Below are 18,072 nucleotides of genomic sequence, written 5' to 3' on the forward strand. Positions count from 1 at the left end.
CCTTGTTTCTTGGTCCTCCAAGAAACAAAACTCCGTCGCCCAATCCACCGCCGAGGCGGAATACGTTTCGGCGGTGAGTTGTTGTGCTCAATTGCTTTGGATAAAGTAAACTTTGCGAGACTATGGCCTAAATGTGAGCAAAATACCCCTTCTATGTGACAAATTAGAGTGCCATCAAAATTGCCAACAATCCCGTCCAACACTATCGCACAAAACACATAGACATCCGCCACCACTTTCTAAGAGATCATTCCACCAAGGGCGACATAGAAATTTCTCATGTGGGAACCGAAAAACAATTGGCAGATATTTTTACCAAGCCCTTAGATGAGAATAGGTTTTGTACCTTAAGGAGTGAGCTAAATATCTTAGATTCTCGAAACATGGCTTGATATGTTGCATGCATGCATAGCACCTTGTGACAAATTGCTTATTCAATTCATGAATGATCACTAGTCACTCTTGTGTGCATAAATTGAATCTATGTGCTTTTGGAGCTTCATTTTGTGTAAATGTTGGTTCTAGCACAATTCATATGGATTCACATATGTCCTTCCTAGGAAGGTAACATGTATTTGCATATTTTATCTCATGCTTCAATACGATAAATTGCAACTTGATATGAATGTTTATGGTTTATCTAGTTGCATTCTCATAATAGATCAATGTGTTTCAATCTTCTCAAAAATACAGTAACATGCCTAACAACGTCAAAATATAGTCATGACGGATCTAGTTTTTTAAATCACATTTTTTTAACAATTATGGTAAAAATGGCTTTGAAAAATAATATAAAACACATAAGATATTGTTTTCTAAAGATTGAGAATACAATATTTTATTTTAGCTCTCTCACATGCATTAGTTATAATGTAGCAACAATATGAAGTCATGATGTTACTGTATTTCTATTATGATGTTGTTACTGTACTTCTATCACGACGTTACTGCAATTGTGCAACATACATATTACTGCACGTATATCCTGATGTTACTGTAATTATATCACGACGTTACTGCAATTGTGCAGTAACAATACACATATTTATAGCAACATAGCATTATTAGTACATAAAGACACATCGTTATTGCACTTATAGATATTTCTTAAGATTTCAAACTTTAAACAACTTTATCTCTCACCTCATATATCATTTTTTTTAAAAACGTTTGTACCACATTGTTAGGAAAAAAGTGTTTTAAAAAGGTAGATACCTCTCATGGGTATGTTTTGATATTGTTACTGCAAATTAGTTGTCATGTCACTGTTTTTTTTGTCTTCGTGTTACTGCAGAATTTATGTGTGAGATGAGATGTGAGCTTAGATAGATATGAGGGGAAGCCCATAAGGGGTTGACCAATGGGAGAAACTTTTTAACCAACCTTTAATTTTGATGGAGGTGATTTTTAGGCCTTAGAAAGAGGGGTTGAAGGTGGGATGAGCCTTGGGAGGTCTTAGAAATGAAGGGGTGTAGAATAGCTTATACTAAGAGGTGTACATATTTTATATATATATATATATATATATATATATAAAAGTTTGTGAACTAAAAACTAAGCTCTATAGATTTATCCTTATTTGAAAGTAAGCTATCATGTACAATCAGATTTGCTCAGTTGTATTGTCAGTACCTAGGTACTGAGTCTTGTTTTCTTTGTATGAATGTTTATGTAGAAATGGTCACAGGTGAAGAAGATGTTAGTTATTACTTTGTGATGGATCAGGATTTTGGTACACATGCTTCTTCAGCACTAACTATTTTATCCTATGTGGCATATGTAATCTCCAATTATTACGTACTTGTATTTGTACTTTATGTTTAATGAACTAAGTATCATCCTATGTTGGATATTAATTGCATGCTAAGATGAAAGTGTGGGACTATAACTATTCTAGGTTGTTCACACATTAGTAGAATTTAGAAATGATAAAATGCACTAGTTATGGTTTAAACTACTCCCTTTATCCTATAATATAAGATTCCCTTTATCCTATAATATAAGATACAATTATCAGTAACATAAAAGACCAAGAATGGGTTGTAATCTCTCCTTATTTAGATTATCTAGATACAAGTATGTATGCATACATATAATGTGGTTGTATGTTTGGATGGTAAAGAATTTAAAATAAAATATAAAGTTAAATAAAGATATATACTAGTTAATGCATGCTTGCATACATATCTTATATTACAGGACTAATCATGTACTAAACATTAAGCATTTATTATTATAATTTTGGCAATTTATTTTACATGTCATTTTGTGTCACTTAAGTTGCCCAACTCTCTCTATATGATTGTCAGCCATATTAACAAAATCACAAAAGTCAGTACTAAAATCCTTTATTTTTTCTAAAACTAAATTTAAATTTCAAACCAAACACCGCTTATATTTAAGGGGTTGTTTAGTTCCCAAAAATTTTCACCCAAAAACATCACATCGAATATTTGAACACGTAAATAGAGTATAAAATATAGATAAAATGAAAAACTAATTACACAGTTGTGTGAGTAATTGTGAGACGAATCTTTTGAACCTAGTTAGTACGTGATTAGACATAAGTGCTACAGTAACCCACATGCGCTAATGATGGATTAATTAGGCTCAAAAGATTTGTCTCGCGGTGTACAGGCCCGCCGTGAAATTCGTTTTTTCATTCATGTCGTAAAACCTTTCTGACATCCGATTAAACGTCTGATATGACATACAAATATTTTCATTTCACTGACTAAACACCCCTAAATTTCAAACCAAACATCGCTTATATTTGAATTTCAAACCAAACTGATCGGCCGACCAGGGCTGAAACCGAAATTTTTAAAAACTGGGTATCCGTACCACCTCGACCGCCTCCAAAAAATGCGAGAGAAAAAAAAAAACCCTCCGAACCGGGAGCGAGCGCGTTGTTTCGTCGCCCATTCTCTTCCCATCTGCGGTCAAAATCCTCGCGTAGGAGTATTTTAGTAATAGATTCCTCCCTCCCTTCTCCCTCTCCACTCCATCGCTTGCATTGCACCGACCCTAGCTAGAGCCTCCTCCCCTTCTCCTCCACCTCCCCCTCCCCCTCCCCCTCGCCTTTTTCCCTTGAGCGGCGCCGCGCCGCGCGCCGCCGACCAAGCGGAAAAGGTCTAAAGCAGCGCCAGCGCCGCACCACCGCCCCGTCGGCACACGTGGACCGAAGAGGACGGACGAAGCTTCGCTCCGGCCGGGGTGGGTAAGAACAGTTGGATGCTGCTACAGTGCTACCTACACGGGGGTGGGGTTAGATTGAGATCTTTTGTTTCTTTTTTTTGGGTGTTCTTTTTCTTCTTCCATGGCGTGAGCTGTGATGGCGATGAATTCGTGCGTGCTCGATGCCGCCGTCGATGTGGGTGTTTGCTTCCTCCCATGGAGTACCAAGCGCGGATCTTTGGTTGGTGATTTGTGTGCAGGTGAGGTGAGGTGAGGTGAAGCGGCGGGGGCAAGACGTGATCTTGGTGACCGGTGAGGGGGATCGAGGGGTCGAGAAAGCTGGCGGCGAGCAAGTGGTGGGAGCGCGCCGATGAGGGCGCCATGGCCGGGATGGACCCCGCCGGTGGTGGGGGCGTGGCGGCGCACTACCTGCACATGCTCCGTGCGCAGCAGCAGCAGCATCACCAGCAGCAGCAGCAGCCGCTGTCACCGACAGGCGATGTCAAGGCGGAGCGCTCCATGCCGTCGCCGGATGAGAGCCACGCCGCGGCAGACGCCGACCCAGGGTCGTCGTCGGCCATGGTGGTGGCGGAGGACGGGGGCGGCAGCGGCGGGTCTGGCGGCCCGATGCGGCGCCCGCGCGGGAGGCCGCTGGGCTCCAAGAACAAGCCCAAGCCGCCCATCATCGTGACGCGGGACAGCCCCAACGCGCTCCACTCCCACGTCCTCGAGGTCGCCGCGGGCACCGACATCGTCGAGTGCGTCTGCGAGTTCGCGCGCCGCCGCGGCCGCGGCGTCTCCGTGCTCAGCGGCGGGGGCTCCGTCGCCAACGTGGCCCTCCGCCAGCCCGGCGCATCGCCCCCGGGCAGCCTGGTCGCCACCATGCGCGGGCAGTTCGAGATCCTGTCCCTCACGGGCACCGTCCTCCCGCCGCCCGCGCCGCCCAGCGCGAGCGGCCTCACCGTCTTCCTCTCCGGCGGGCAAGGCCAGGTGGTCGGCGGGAGCGTGGCCGGCCAGCTCGTCGCCGCGGGGCCCGTCTTCCTCATGGCCGCGTCGTTCGCCAATGCCGTCTACGAGCGTCTCCCACTCGAGGGAGAGGATCCCGACGAGGCCGCCGCCGCCGCCGCTCCACCTCCCGCCGAGGCGGCGCAGCCAACCGGCCCACCACCGCAGCAGCCCACCGCCTCGCAGTCCTCCGAAGTGACCGGCGGCGGTGACGGCGGCGGTGGGCTCGGCATGTATCTTGGAGGCCATGTGGGATCCTACCAACAGCATCAGCTTCCTGGACCCGGAGATAGCAACTTCGGGAGCTGGAGTGGCAGCATCAGGCCGCCACCATTTTGATCCACACCTCAAGCTCTCTCCCCACAACGCATGCATGTCTAATCCATCCAGCAAGATTCACTCCAGGAAGACGAAGCTGAATGAATGAGAGTGATTCATTTCATCGTAATGCATTCTTTTCTTTTCCTTTTTTTTTTGTTGTTGAAGGCTAATACACCTTGCAAGATTAATTAGAACAACTTTTGGCGATACAAGTCGAGGCGCATGCATCGTCGATTGGAGAGGTGGATTTCATCATGGAAGAATCCCTTTGCGTTGCAAAGGTACTAATAGAATCAGCATTGGAAGGCAAAATTTTTTTGGCTGGTTGGAGATCAGTCATTAGTTCAAGAACTGAACAAGATCCCGGTAAGGCAGGTTAGTAGGACCCCAGTGTTTAGTGGTTCATCCTGTAGACTTTTGATCAAGAATGATGCTTGTCATGACCTTTTACTTAAAAACTTTCCTTTGGAATGATGCTTGTTATTGCTTTTGGATACATCTCCTTTCCCTTTTTCTTTTCACTGCTGTAGTTCTACTAGTAGTACTGGTATTTTTCTTTTCACCTTTTCACCATTGCACTTGTGCTTCCTGACAGCACGGTTAAAACCTGCAAAATTTTAGCAATTCGTCTCACTCGAACTGTACTGCATGTACCTGTCTTCCAGCCTCTTCTTTTTGGTGTCACTTCCACATTGGCAATAGCCTGCTTTTGGTCAATTTTGTCTGTCTTTGAGCAAGTGGAGCTAGAGTAGAGTGACCACCACCACCATCACTGGCTGTAACATTTCAAACCCTAGCTTGGGCCCTTTGGATGCGCTAGGAATGTTGTTTTTTTCCTTTCCTCTTTCCTGTTGCGGATGCAGTAGCCGTAGTGTATGTTCATGCAGAGAAGAAAGTTGGGGTGAGAGGAGTATGGCAGGACGCCATATGGCCTTCTGTCTGTCTGTCCCTATTGCTACTTTGTTTTGTCTGTGGAATGCAGGTTCAGTCCCCCTAGAGGCTTCACTCTTTGTGTTGTGTGCTGTTCTCCTCTGAAACTGCCGCACTGTATATCTCTTCCTGAAGTAAAATTTTCAGCAGTATACGGCTGAAATCAGAGGTAATTTCTCTTTTGTATTTCAGCTCGCATGGAAGATGAGAGTTAACATTTTTCATTCTCTCCACTTTTAGAGCTATACTACGGCCTGTTTGGATACAGTGACTTTTTTTTTTAGTTTCTTTGTCACATCGGATATTTGGACGTTAATTAGGAGTATTAAATATAAACTGATAACAAAACTAATGGCATAAATAAGTGCTATTTCATTAGACGAATTTTTAGGCCTAATTAATCTACGATTAGCAAATGTTTACTGTAGCATCACATTCGCTAATCATGGATTAATTAGGCTCAATAGATTCGTCTCGCGAAATAGTCCAGAGTATGAGGTGGGTTTTATTAATAGTCTATATTTAATATTTCTTATTAATATCCAAACATTCGATATGACAGGGACTTAAAAAAATTTTGGTGGAACCAAACAGCCCCTAGGTTGGCTTGTAACATAGCCCCTCTGTCCCTAAATAAATCAAATATTTCACACTTCGTTTTATTCAAAAAATTTTATTATTAATATTTTTGTTTTTATTAGATGATAATTATGAATAGTATTTTACGTGTGAATATTTTTTTAATTTCTTAAAAATTTTTCAAATAAGACAGGTGGTCAAACGTTGGACATACCTGGTCAAAAGATTGCCTTATTTTGGACAGAGGGAGTACCTGTTGTTTGTCTGGCGTTAAATTGTGTGTCATCAGTAAGTTCCGGTCAAATGCATGCCAAGCATCATATTTGCAAATGAAAAATAATATGTGAACATATATATATATATACATATATATATATATATATATATATATATATGTCATTACCGACGTTAGCAATCTAAGAGATTTTGCTGAAAAATAAACAAGGTGAAAATTAACTTGAAATTTAAGGTTAATAATTAAAATTTTGGTTCGTAAGCATACGCAAAAAATAAAAAATGAGGCTGTTTGGTTGTGGCTGAACGACGGGCCACTGATTTTGTCGGGTATCAATATTGGATTTCTAGTTTGGAGTTAATGAGTAGGATGGTTTTTCTGGTCAAAAGTGTTGAATTAGGTGTCAATGTTGAGTGGTCTACATCAATAACTAGGTTATTGGTATCTCCTTAAAAGTTTCTTGGATGGTTTCACCTATACATAAAAAATGTCTTCATCAAAGCTTTTATCACTTAACCTTTCGGAGTTATAAAATGTCTCAAAAATAAACTCACTTAACGGTCCAAACATGTAACTGTTGTGTGCTTGTTCAGAGAAACCTGTATTGCATGCAGGTCTGGTGTACCATCGAAAATTTTGGTATGCCAAATTGTCAAAGTCAGCATGCTTAGAGCTACTTTGGAACAATGGAATTTTGTAGGGTATGAATTCTTTGGAAAAAATTTCTATAGGCTTCTTTGGATCAAAGAAATGAACACTGTAGAATTCCTATCGAATGATTAAAAAGTAGGAATTATGGAAATCTACTGTGAGCTTAAGCCTATTGGAAAATTATGTGTCACCCTCTCAATTTCTGTATGATTTTCCTATAAAGCAACCAAACAAGATGATTGAGTAATTTATATTTTTAGTATTACATAGGATCAAGTTGATATGGCATTATAGACCGTATGTTTCTACTATTCATGTGTTTTTTGAATCCTGAGTTTTGAAGGAACCCTCAGTTTGTTGCAAAAGTAGTAGTAATACTGTTAGAGACTACTCACTGTATTCCTGGACTTGTTTAGGCGCAGAGTAGAAATAGCTAGTATATTTTCGGTTGGAGGAAGTATGTTGCCAAATAAAACAGGGTTATACTGCACTCAGTTTTTTGGGGAAAAACTTATTAGGCTCCCTTTGATTCAAAGGAAATTTATAGAAATTTTAGAGGATTTTATTCCTATAGAAATATTTTTCTACAAAGCCCTTTGAATCAAAGAAATGAATCCTTTGAAATTCTGAATGAGAACCTCGTGAAAAAAAATCATTTCGAGTCTCTCTCCTCAAATTTATATGTTTTTCCTGTGGTATAATTAAACGGTCATTCATACGATTTTCCTATATTTTGCAATCATTTGTTTCTCTTCTACATTTCTGTTAGAATACTGTGATTTTTCTATTTCTCTATTTTTTTTTCATTTCTATTATTCAAAGGGGCTCTTAATCTTAGCCTAATAGTGTAATTTTGTAATGGTAAACTATATAATATTATGCAGAACATGATATAAAACAAAATTAAATACTTAATTGTTGAATTTTAAAAAGTTTAGATTCTCTTCTCAAGTTGCTGGTTGGTTGTGGAATCATTGATGACATAAAAGTAATGGTAGAAATTAATATAGGAATGTTTATTTTGTGGAACAAAGGTAGTATATTATAAAAAAAGAATTCGTAGATTTAAAGTCAGAAATTTATTTATTTTTAGAACATATAAGTAGTAGTACTTCGTCTAGTGTCGTAATTTTTGTCTTTTTTGATGAAAGTGCGGTCAAATTTAAAACTTCAACTATTAATAATTTTAAAATATTTAGATTGAAAATACTAAAAAAAACAAGTATATATGAATCATAAAAAGTAATTTAATACTGCCTTCGTCTTTGAAAATACTAAAAAAACAAGTATATATGAATCATAAAAAGTAATTTAATACTGCCTTCGTCCCATAATAACTTTATTTTTTGATTTATGTGACCATTCGTCTTATTTGAAAATTTTGTAACACATGAAGTACCATTAGTAACAATAAAAATATTAATCGCAAAAAAATTTCAAATAAGACGTTCAGTTAAAATAATGTATGTAAAAACTAAAAATGAACTTAATATGGGACGGAGATATTAGAAGTAAACATTTCTTTACTGTCTTATATATACATTTATATGAACGGAAGTTTAGTTAAGGAGAGATTTAAAAGATCTTATAATCGTCCAAAACGATAAAAAAAATCAAGTCCTGAGAGTAATATGGTCAACAAACTTTGGTGTACCAAAATACCTATTTAGTATTTTTAGGATTTAAATTTTATGCCAGAATATAAATATTATTCATGGATTCTAATGATTTTAATCATTTTAATGATTATGGAGCTGATCAAATATTTTAAAAAGTTTGTAATGAATTTCAAATATAAAATTTGACTGTTGAAGTGATTAAAAGATAATTTTTTACAGTAAAAAGTACTTGAAATCTTACTCTTCCGTCATAAAATGACCTAATTTTTCACTCTTCCCACGTAGACCAATATAACACCTAACGCTTTATCAAATTTTGGTATAATTATTCTCTATTTTATCCATTCCTAATTCTTAATGTATTTATTTCTTACTTGGCAAATTCCAATGTAATAATTACTTAAAATAAACTTATTTAAAATAAAATAAAATAGCTGAAATTAAACTTATTTTGAGAGTGAGGTACTACTAAGGTTCTATTAAGTTCCCAGAACAAAATTTTTCACGCTGTCCCATCAAATATTTAGACATAAACTGATTACAATAGATTACATGTAAATTTCGAGACAAATCTTCTAAATCTAATTGCACTACGATTTGACAATGTATTGGTATAGTAAATATTTGTTAATGACTGATTAATTAGTTTAATAAATTTGTCTCGTAGTTTTGTGGTTGAATATGTAATTTATTTTTTTATTAGAGTACGTTTAATACTTAAGTGTGTATATGACAATCAAACCTAAACTTTTTTTCGACAAACCAGGGCCTAAATAGTATTGCCAAATTATCATCTCAAAATTCTGAAAATGGTCATGTTTAGTTCTCAAAAATTTTTATCCTAAAATTATCCCATCGAATTTTTTAACACTTAAATAGAGTATTAAACATATATAAAATGAAAAACTAATTATACAGTTATACGAGAAATTGTGTAATTAGTGATAAGTGTTGTAGTAACCAACATGCACTATTAGGCCTCTTTGATTAGAAATTTTAGAGGATTTTATTTCTATAGAAATTTTGTGCAAATTCCTTTAAATCAACGGAATAAAACATATGAAATCCTATAAAATTTCTATCGAATGCCTCTTCATATACAAGTTTTAGAGGAAATTTAATAATAGGTAGAAACTGAAGGAAAAAATCTTTTGAGTCTTATCTCTCAAATTTCTATGTTTTTCGTATGGTCCAATGAAACGGCCATTTCTATAATTTTTCTGTGTTTTGCAATACTCTGTTTTACACTTACATTTCTATCATCCTATTCATCCTTTTTTATTCCTATGATTCAAAAGGGCCCTTGACGGATTAATTAGACTCAAAAGATTCGTCTTGCGTTTTGTAGCGTAAAATTTATTTTTTTATTAGTGTCTAAAAAAATTTATTTTCCCTGACTAAACATCCCCAATGTGTTCAAAAAAAACCGAAAAGGCTACGGTTAGTAGCCGAGAGAGGAGATTTTCGAGAACAAATTCAATAGTACAGCTACCTCCAATCTAATAACCCATTCATATAACAATATATATATATATTTTGTCTTGAAGCCCGTGTATAGCTACCTACCCTAAACCCTATTTTAAAGAGATAAGAGGGTAGAGAGAAGAGAGTTGAACTACTAATTTATAGCCTGCTATTTTAAGCAGGTTTTAAGATAAAATATATATATATAATATGTATTGATGTTTGCAGCTAACTATTGTATACATTTGGCTATTAAATTGGATATAGATAAATTAAAGCTAGTTGTTGGCTATATTATTGAACTTGCTCTTAGGATTCCACCTCTATTTTCTCTCTTATTTATTTAAAATATGCATGTAGTTGGTTTATAGGTGCACACGCTACTAGGAGTATCATCATCATTATTTACCGAAGCCTGCAGATGCTAGATGCACATAGCTGGCCAGAAAGTAGGGAGTATCTCAAAAACTTTGGAGGTGGTGGTGGTAGCTGCAAAAGATGCTCACCATCTGCTGCTGCCTCTCTGTTCCTCTTCTTCTCCTTCTCCACGTAGGACTAGAGTAGTACAGTCCTGGAAAAGGTTTTGTTGTTCTTGCATGATCTATCGGTCTACCACCAACTGTAGCATCTCCCTAGCAGTACTTGATGAGAGAAAAATGGAAGAGAAGACACCACCGTTGGTTTTGCATGGATTGCTGGGCTGGTTAGCTTTGGAACTTGTTCAGGCTTTGCAACTCTTTTGATGTGCCATGGCCCAACCACCCAAGCACCTCCTTTCTTGGTCAAAGGAATCAATCTCTCTCTCTTTCTCTCTTGCTCTGTCCATCTGTCTCTGTGTTGTGTCTCGCTCGGTTTCTTGTTGCCGTGTGTCGATCAGAAACGCTGGAAGTGTCAGGCGTAGTTATGGCTGGGATGTGTCCCACAGATTTTGTGTTCATTCTTTCCTGTTAAAATAATGTATGGTTCGATTTGAAATCTTGATCCCAAATCTTCTTCGACGTGCAGGGCAGCACTGTGGGAGCATGCGCGAGCCGTGAGCGTTTTGAATGTCTGAAGAGTACTTTCTCAGTAAAAAAACCAAATTTCTCGGTTTCCGTTTGACTATTTACCTTATTTAAATTTTTTTTAAAAAATAGTCACGCGTAAAGTATTATTCATATTTTATCATTTAATAAAAATAAAATTATTAATCGTAAATTTTTTAATTAAGATGAAGAGTCAAATTTTTATCAAAAAACTGACAAGTTGATTTGTTTTGAGACGGAGGAAGTATTATATATTCATATTTTGAAAGCAATTGCAAGGCTAATCCTGTGGGAAGCTGTCATGATCTTTTCTTAATTTTGATACGATCCAACGTGACGGCGTGGATGACAGAAGAGAAACGTTTCATCGTATAAAAATTGGATGTACAGTAGTGCTGAATTTGAGATGTGCTTGTCTTTAACTATACGAGGGAATGTGATTGTTATTTTAGCAATCATGCCTGGTATTTCATGCTATTTCATGATTCTTTCTCCTTTACGGTTTGATACAGGAGTTTTTGGTTCATCCTCAAGTGTTGTCTACCACACCTTGCTGTAGCTTAACTTGGTAGCTTTGATCGATTCATTTGTCATATATACCTCCGTTTCATAACATAGGATATTTAACCTTTTTTACAACGTTTAACCATGTCTTATTCAAAAATTTAGTAAAAATATAAAAAATGATAAGTTGTGCTTAAAGTTCTTTTGATAATAAAGTAAGTTACAAACTAAATAAATAGAATTTTCATATTTTTTTGAATAAGACAAATGGTCAAATATTGCAAACAGAAAAGTCAAACAATCTTGTGTTATGAAATAGAGGGAGTATATGGTAAGATTTTATCTAGCATCTTAGTTTCACATGTCATTGTCTTAAGAAAATGCGATAAGGTCATGGCTTGCTTGCTGAAGTACAGCGTAATATCATTCACATTACCTTAGGCATATTGTGTATATTAGGCATGTATTATACTCTTTCCGTTTTATAACGCAAGATATTTAACTCTTTTTTACAATATTTGATTATTTGTCTTATTTAAAAATTATAAAAATATCGTTTATTTTGCTTGTGACTTACTTTATTATCAAAAGAACTTTAAGTATGACTTATCATTTTCTATATTTGGAATAAATTTTTGAATAAAACGAATGGTCAAAATGTTGCAACAAAAAAGTCAAACAGAAACGGAGGTAGTACAATACATGTTATAAAATATATCTACATTAGAGTATACATACGGTCTTCGGGACGTTACTTCGATCAATAATATTTGTATGAGTATATGTTTACATAAAAAGAGTTACGTACTAGTACGTTAGTTTGTTCAATGATAAATGTAGCAGCATAGTTCTTACGTGATTGGTTTTTTATTCTTTTGTTACTAATGGTTAAAGTTTAAAATGTTTGACTTTGACTTGGCACTATTAATTATATTTTAAAATAGACGATAGCATGTAGCAACAGAAACAACAGAGTATGTAACATTAGACCTGGTATTTGCAATAATCTGCTAGTAGTGCCCGTTGAGATAGGGCATACATCTTTCTAGATCTACTTGTAAAATGTTCCAAATATCTAAAACAGAACTACACATGCAGTAGTAACATTAATAAGCCATTAATCCCACTATTAGTAGTTTATACAGTAGATTCGACAATTTCAGTGGAAAATACTGCCGGATATTCGTTCGTACGTCCTAAAATATATTGCAGCGCCCAACCTTTTTTTATTCAAAATATAGCTGCTTCTTGACATGTATATATATACTTGTGTCGCTTAACAATCGTACCCTAAGCATCGTCCGATTCTGCGCATAACCCTCCTTTAACAAAAATAACATAGTATTATCCTTTTAGCTTTAATATCTTCCAATAAATCGCAAATACAAGAAGTCATGGAGTATTTATTGTTTATTTTTTCACCTACTGCTGTATGTAAAGTAATTACTATAATGTCATATTTAATTTCACATCTCTTACTAATCTCTTTAAACAAATTATAGAAAAAAATTATATTTAGGACGGAGCTAATAGCATACGGTTTCTATATCAAAACAATGGCATGTACTAACATATGTTCCTTGATTTAAGCATAAAATATTGCCTTCAGATGTCTTGCGAATCGTTTTGAAAGTCCAGAAAGAGCGATTCTGGTAGTAATTCAAGTAGTTTCCTTAGTTAATTTAAAACTGAATATTCAAAAAAAAACTATATACTTAATTTATGAATGGTCACTCTCTTACAATGGAAATACTTGAGAAAAAAAAATTATGTTCCCTGTCGTGGCTGTGACCAGTGCTTCAACTATTGGTGTTTAAGTGGGATGGAAACAAACTGAAGCAGACAATGCTCATGTTTTCCGTTCAGAAACATTTTACACAGAATTCTCCATACTTATATACGATGGTAGATACTGGCTACGGCTCCCTTCATCCCAAAATATACTAACCATTTATATAGAACTGGACTGGAGATTAAGAAAATATGTGATAATGATTGGATAAAAGTTATAATTAGTGGTTGTTTGGATCCCAGGACTTTTTTATAGCTCTTTATCACATCGGATGTTTGGACATTAATTATGAGTATTAAATATAAACTGATAACAAAACTAATTGCATAAATAAAGGCTATTTCATTAGACAAATTTTTTAAGCCTAATTAATCAACGATTAGCAAATGTTTACTGTAGCATCACATTCGTTAATCATAGACTAATTAGGCTTAAGATTCGTCTCGCGAAATAGTTCAGAGTATGAGGTGGATTTTATTAATAGTCTATATTTAATACTTCTAATTAGTATCCAAACATTCGATGTGACAGGGAAAAATAAAGTTGGAGGAAACAAACACCCTCTTAATTAAGTAGATGATGTTGATGGAAAAAATAAATGAGAAATGATTGTGATTAATTATGACGAGGAGATATGTGTAGAAATAGCTTTATTATAGAATAAATGATAATCCAAAGAAATAACTTTATTTTAGAGACTGAGGGAGTACCCGTATAACGTGAATTCTCAAAGATGCAGTTAACCTAGCCATGCATGGCGCCCTGTGATACTCCTAAAGTGATAGTAGCACTTACACACATTGATTGTTTTCTGCAATTCTTGTCTACTTTATATGTTCCAAAATACACTATTTAAAGATTCAAATATTATATTAAAATATAACTATTTATAGCATTATTCACGGTACTACCTATCATATTAATTACTTTTATACTCAAAATGCTTCCTATTAACCCCAATTATCCTCTCACCCACATTATTCCTTATTTATTAAGGAAAATCGTTTTTTCAAACTTAATTCTTGCTAAACAACATAAAAATAATTTATTTAGAACACTACATGGTACGTACTCCCTCCTTCCCAAAACACATCAAATTTTTCAGTTTTTAGATACAATGTTTGACTCTTCGTCTTATTTTAAAAAAAATTTACGATTAATATTTTTATTTTTATTAGATGATAAAATATAAAAAGTATTTTATGTATGACTAATTGTTTTAAATTTTATTAAAAAATTTTTAAATAAGACGGACGGTCAATCACTTGATAAAAAATTATCAAAAATTTGGTTTTTTTTACGGAGGGAGTAGGCTACAGCAGCTGATTCATATGTTGCCTGCACCGGTACAGTCCACCGGCACAGGAAAGATCACTCCACAGTCCGTACACTGGCACTAGCACTATCTGCTGGACAAGTTTTCACTGCATGCTCCCAGCAGACTTTGTGTAGTGTACCTTTACATTTCTATTTACTTGGCTGGAGTTTTGTACATGATTAAGTTAGTTAGTTCGTCTCAAAATAAATATATTTATAGAATTTAAATTTATCTCAAAATAAATTCATTTATATATTCTTTTTACCATCAGCCAGAAATTAAAATATTTTGTACATTTCACACTCCTTATCTACCTATCAAACAACACTGTTTTTACATTAATGAGAGATATTTTAGCTCTTTTTCTTCTAATTATTTATGTATTGGATAGTAGGAATATCCTCTTTTTGAGATAGATGGAGTAATTGATGCTCCTACTGTTCTACTCCGTCCGTTACACAATGATTTTTTTTTTTTTGAAAAATAGAGGGACAACTATAGTGGAGTTTGAAAAAGTAAAACGTATTCTAGTCTTTTCGTTTTCATTGGCTTGTGTGAGATAAGATAAAAAATTGAAGTCTCTTGGCGAACAGTGGGTTTGTTGTTAGAGCGACTAAAATAAGCTAAGCAAGAGGTCTGGTTAGATTTGTGCTTAGGTGGAGTAAGGAGAGGAGAAAAATGAGCTATATATATTTGTAGCTAGTTGTAACATGGGCTCTAAGATGCTATACGTATGAAAGATGAGTTATATATTAATGATGTAGTATATATTTATACCTAACTATTGTATCTATTGTATATATAGCCAATTAGATCATTATAAATGATGTATAGTTAGCTATACTATTAAACTTGCTATGTAGTTGGATATATCTTGCTCTTACTGGCTGTGTTATCTAGAAGGAAAATAAAAGCTAGCTAGATTTTGGGATGGAGTATCTATTTTGTTAGTATTTTTACTAGTCACCTCTTCTCTAAAGCTCAAATTGCAAGCGAAGAGAAATTAACTAGATGCCCCATATTAAAAGACGGGTGGTTTAAAACTTGGAAAGGTGGCCAGGAGTAAGGGATTATTTAGAATATAGGATTCTCAAAGCACAGCAATAGAAAAATATAGGGTTAGAGTGCTCTATCAATCCAAATCCTATATATTAGAGAAACACATGAAAACCATAGAAATAACCGTTTGTATTGAGCACATAAAAATATAGGACTTAGAAGAGAGTTAGTCACAGATGGATTTTTTTCAAGAGGTTGGACTTTACGTTGAGAATCCTCTAAAATTCCTATGTGTGAGGCATTCCTAAGAAATTTGAAAGAGGAATTCCTTTGTTCCAAAGGACCATATGAGAATTTTTTTTGCATAGGAATTTAATCCTTCAAAATTTCTCCAAAATTTCTGTCTCCCCTAAGATAAGGAGAAAATTGAATAAGTTGTGGTTTGCTCCGTTCTCTCTTTTAAAATACTACATCAATTTGAAAAATAGTTTCTTCCAAATCATACACGTACCAATACAAAACCAAAAGACTAGTATGCCTTCATTTTCTCAAACTCTAATAATAATATCCTCACTTTCTCGAACTCCAATGCAAGTATCCCATACCTTTTCAAATTCCAATAAAATATCTCTATTTTATAATTCCAATACATGATTTCTCCAAAAATAAAGTATGTGTGGAACAAATATGAGATATTAAAGATAAAGTTTTTATAGGACAGAAGGAGTATAAGGCATTATTGTTTTCCACAAATTTAATAAAAAGTTGAGTAATAATTGAGTTAGCAATATATGTGTTTGTGTCATACTTCAATACCACCAGATTTATATTTGAAAGTACTTTTATATGCAATTAATTTTAGGTTTGTAGATAATATATAATAGAATAAACTAATAGTCAAAGAAAATAATAAGGTTGGAGATCACGTAGAAAATTACTAGCATTCTATTTTAAAATGAAAGTTGTACTTTATAAGTGTACGTTTTATAAGACAAATTGAGTCATTGGAATATTTTTATTGTGGGACAATAATAGTATTTTTCAAATGCTGCGACCTGCAACTGTGTAAACTTGTAATCCCAAAACAACGATAGCTTAGTAAATTGATCACGCAAGACAAAGCTGATAAAACCCAGTTGTATGAGGATTAAACCTGACTTTTGAAACACATGAATTTTACATGAATTAACTTATTTTTACGGTTTCAGCTACTTAAATGTGTGCTTCATCGAAAGCTCTTGTTCTACCCTCTCACTCTTCTCATAAATTAGTCACACTTTTATGTCAACATTAGTTATGACGCTAGCAGGGGTGAATTTGGCATGGGGACGGCCCGCTACCCCCGTTAAAGTCATTAGAATCTCCACGAAGAACTCCCTAAAATTTATGGCAAGCATCAATAGAAAGGGGGCTGAAACCTTATCTAACTTATTCAAACCCTCTAATATCGTTAGCTAAATCCATCACTGGATGCTAGTCTCTCCATCCATCTACCATCCCTCTGGTCCATACCCTCCCCTTCTCTCTCCCACTCGCACTCCTATTCATGTAAAAAACTCATTCCCTCTTCTTAAAAAATATATGAGGAAAAGGTTTGGGGAAAGACAAAGATGAGTAATTCTTTTATATCAGAAGGGGATATTAAGATATTAGAAAATTAGGATAGGAATGAGTGGATGATCGTCAATTCTTTTATATCAAAAGAGAAGTGGGGGATGTGAGAGAAAATGACATACTTCATTTGTATATGTAGATGAGTGGTGGAGGTGAGGAAGAGGATGGTGATTAATTCTTTTATATCATGAGAGGAGAGGGGGTAAGGAGAGAAGTGGTGGAGTGGATGGATAGAGAGTCTAGCAACATAACAAATATTCAGAGAAATACTTTTATATTTAAAAGCGAAAAGGGGTGGGCCGATGAGTGGTGAAGTGGATAGACGGAGAATATAATAACGTAACCAATGTTCGGATAAAAACACAAGTAAATCTGTTACAACAGAGGTGGACTAGGGTGGGAGAAGAGATGGGAGGAGAACAGGATGGCTGCTTGAAAATGAATATCTAAACTTTTTTCTGTTTTTGGAAATATTCCAAACTACGAGTTCATATGATGTTTATAAACAAACTGCAAGAACAAAACATATTGCATACAACAATTCAATGATATTTGCGACAAAATCGATCGAGCAATATTGTTTTCTTTTTCATTTCTACGTAGTCATGTTTTGAGCGCTTAACGAACTAGGTGCGGATCAAATAACTGGAAACCAACTTAAGATACTTATACCAACACTCCTGTCTATGCCTCTCACCAAATTCTTATATTTCTTTTCCGTTCCTTCATACAAGCAGGCATATTATTTGAATAAACTACACTACCTTTGGTATTCTAGTCCATTTTTGTCAAAGCAAAAATAATACTATCAGGGCCAATTTCCTTTGAAACAAGTTCTC

At 35.5% G+C, this 18,072-nt stretch overlaps 1 protein-coding gene across 1 annotated transcript; it reads left to right on the top strand.

Annotated features, from left to right (window-relative positions):
• The first annotated feature begins 3,188 nt into the window (after window positions 1-3,188).
• On the top strand, window positions 3,189-5,091 carry LOC121054747 (AT-hook motif nuclear-localized protein 25-like). Its single transcript, XM_040525303.1, has 2 exons — window positions 3,189-3,220; window positions 3,438-5,091. The coding sequence occupies exon 2, from the start codon at window positions 3,559-3,561 to the stop codon at window positions 4,519-4,521; it is 963 nt and encodes a 320-aa protein (XP_040381237.1). The 5' UTR covers window positions 3,189-3,220; window positions 3,438-3,558; the 3' UTR covers window positions 4,522-5,091.
• Window positions 5,092-18,072: the final 12,981 nt, after the last annotated feature.

The sequence above is a fragment of the Oryza brachyantha genome, chromosome 6 (genome assembly GCF_000231095.2).
Source record: "Oryza brachyantha chromosome 6, ObraRS2, whole genome shotgun sequence".
Lineage (NCBI taxonomy): Eukaryota > Viridiplantae > Streptophyta > Magnoliopsida > Poales > Poaceae > Oryza > Oryza brachyantha.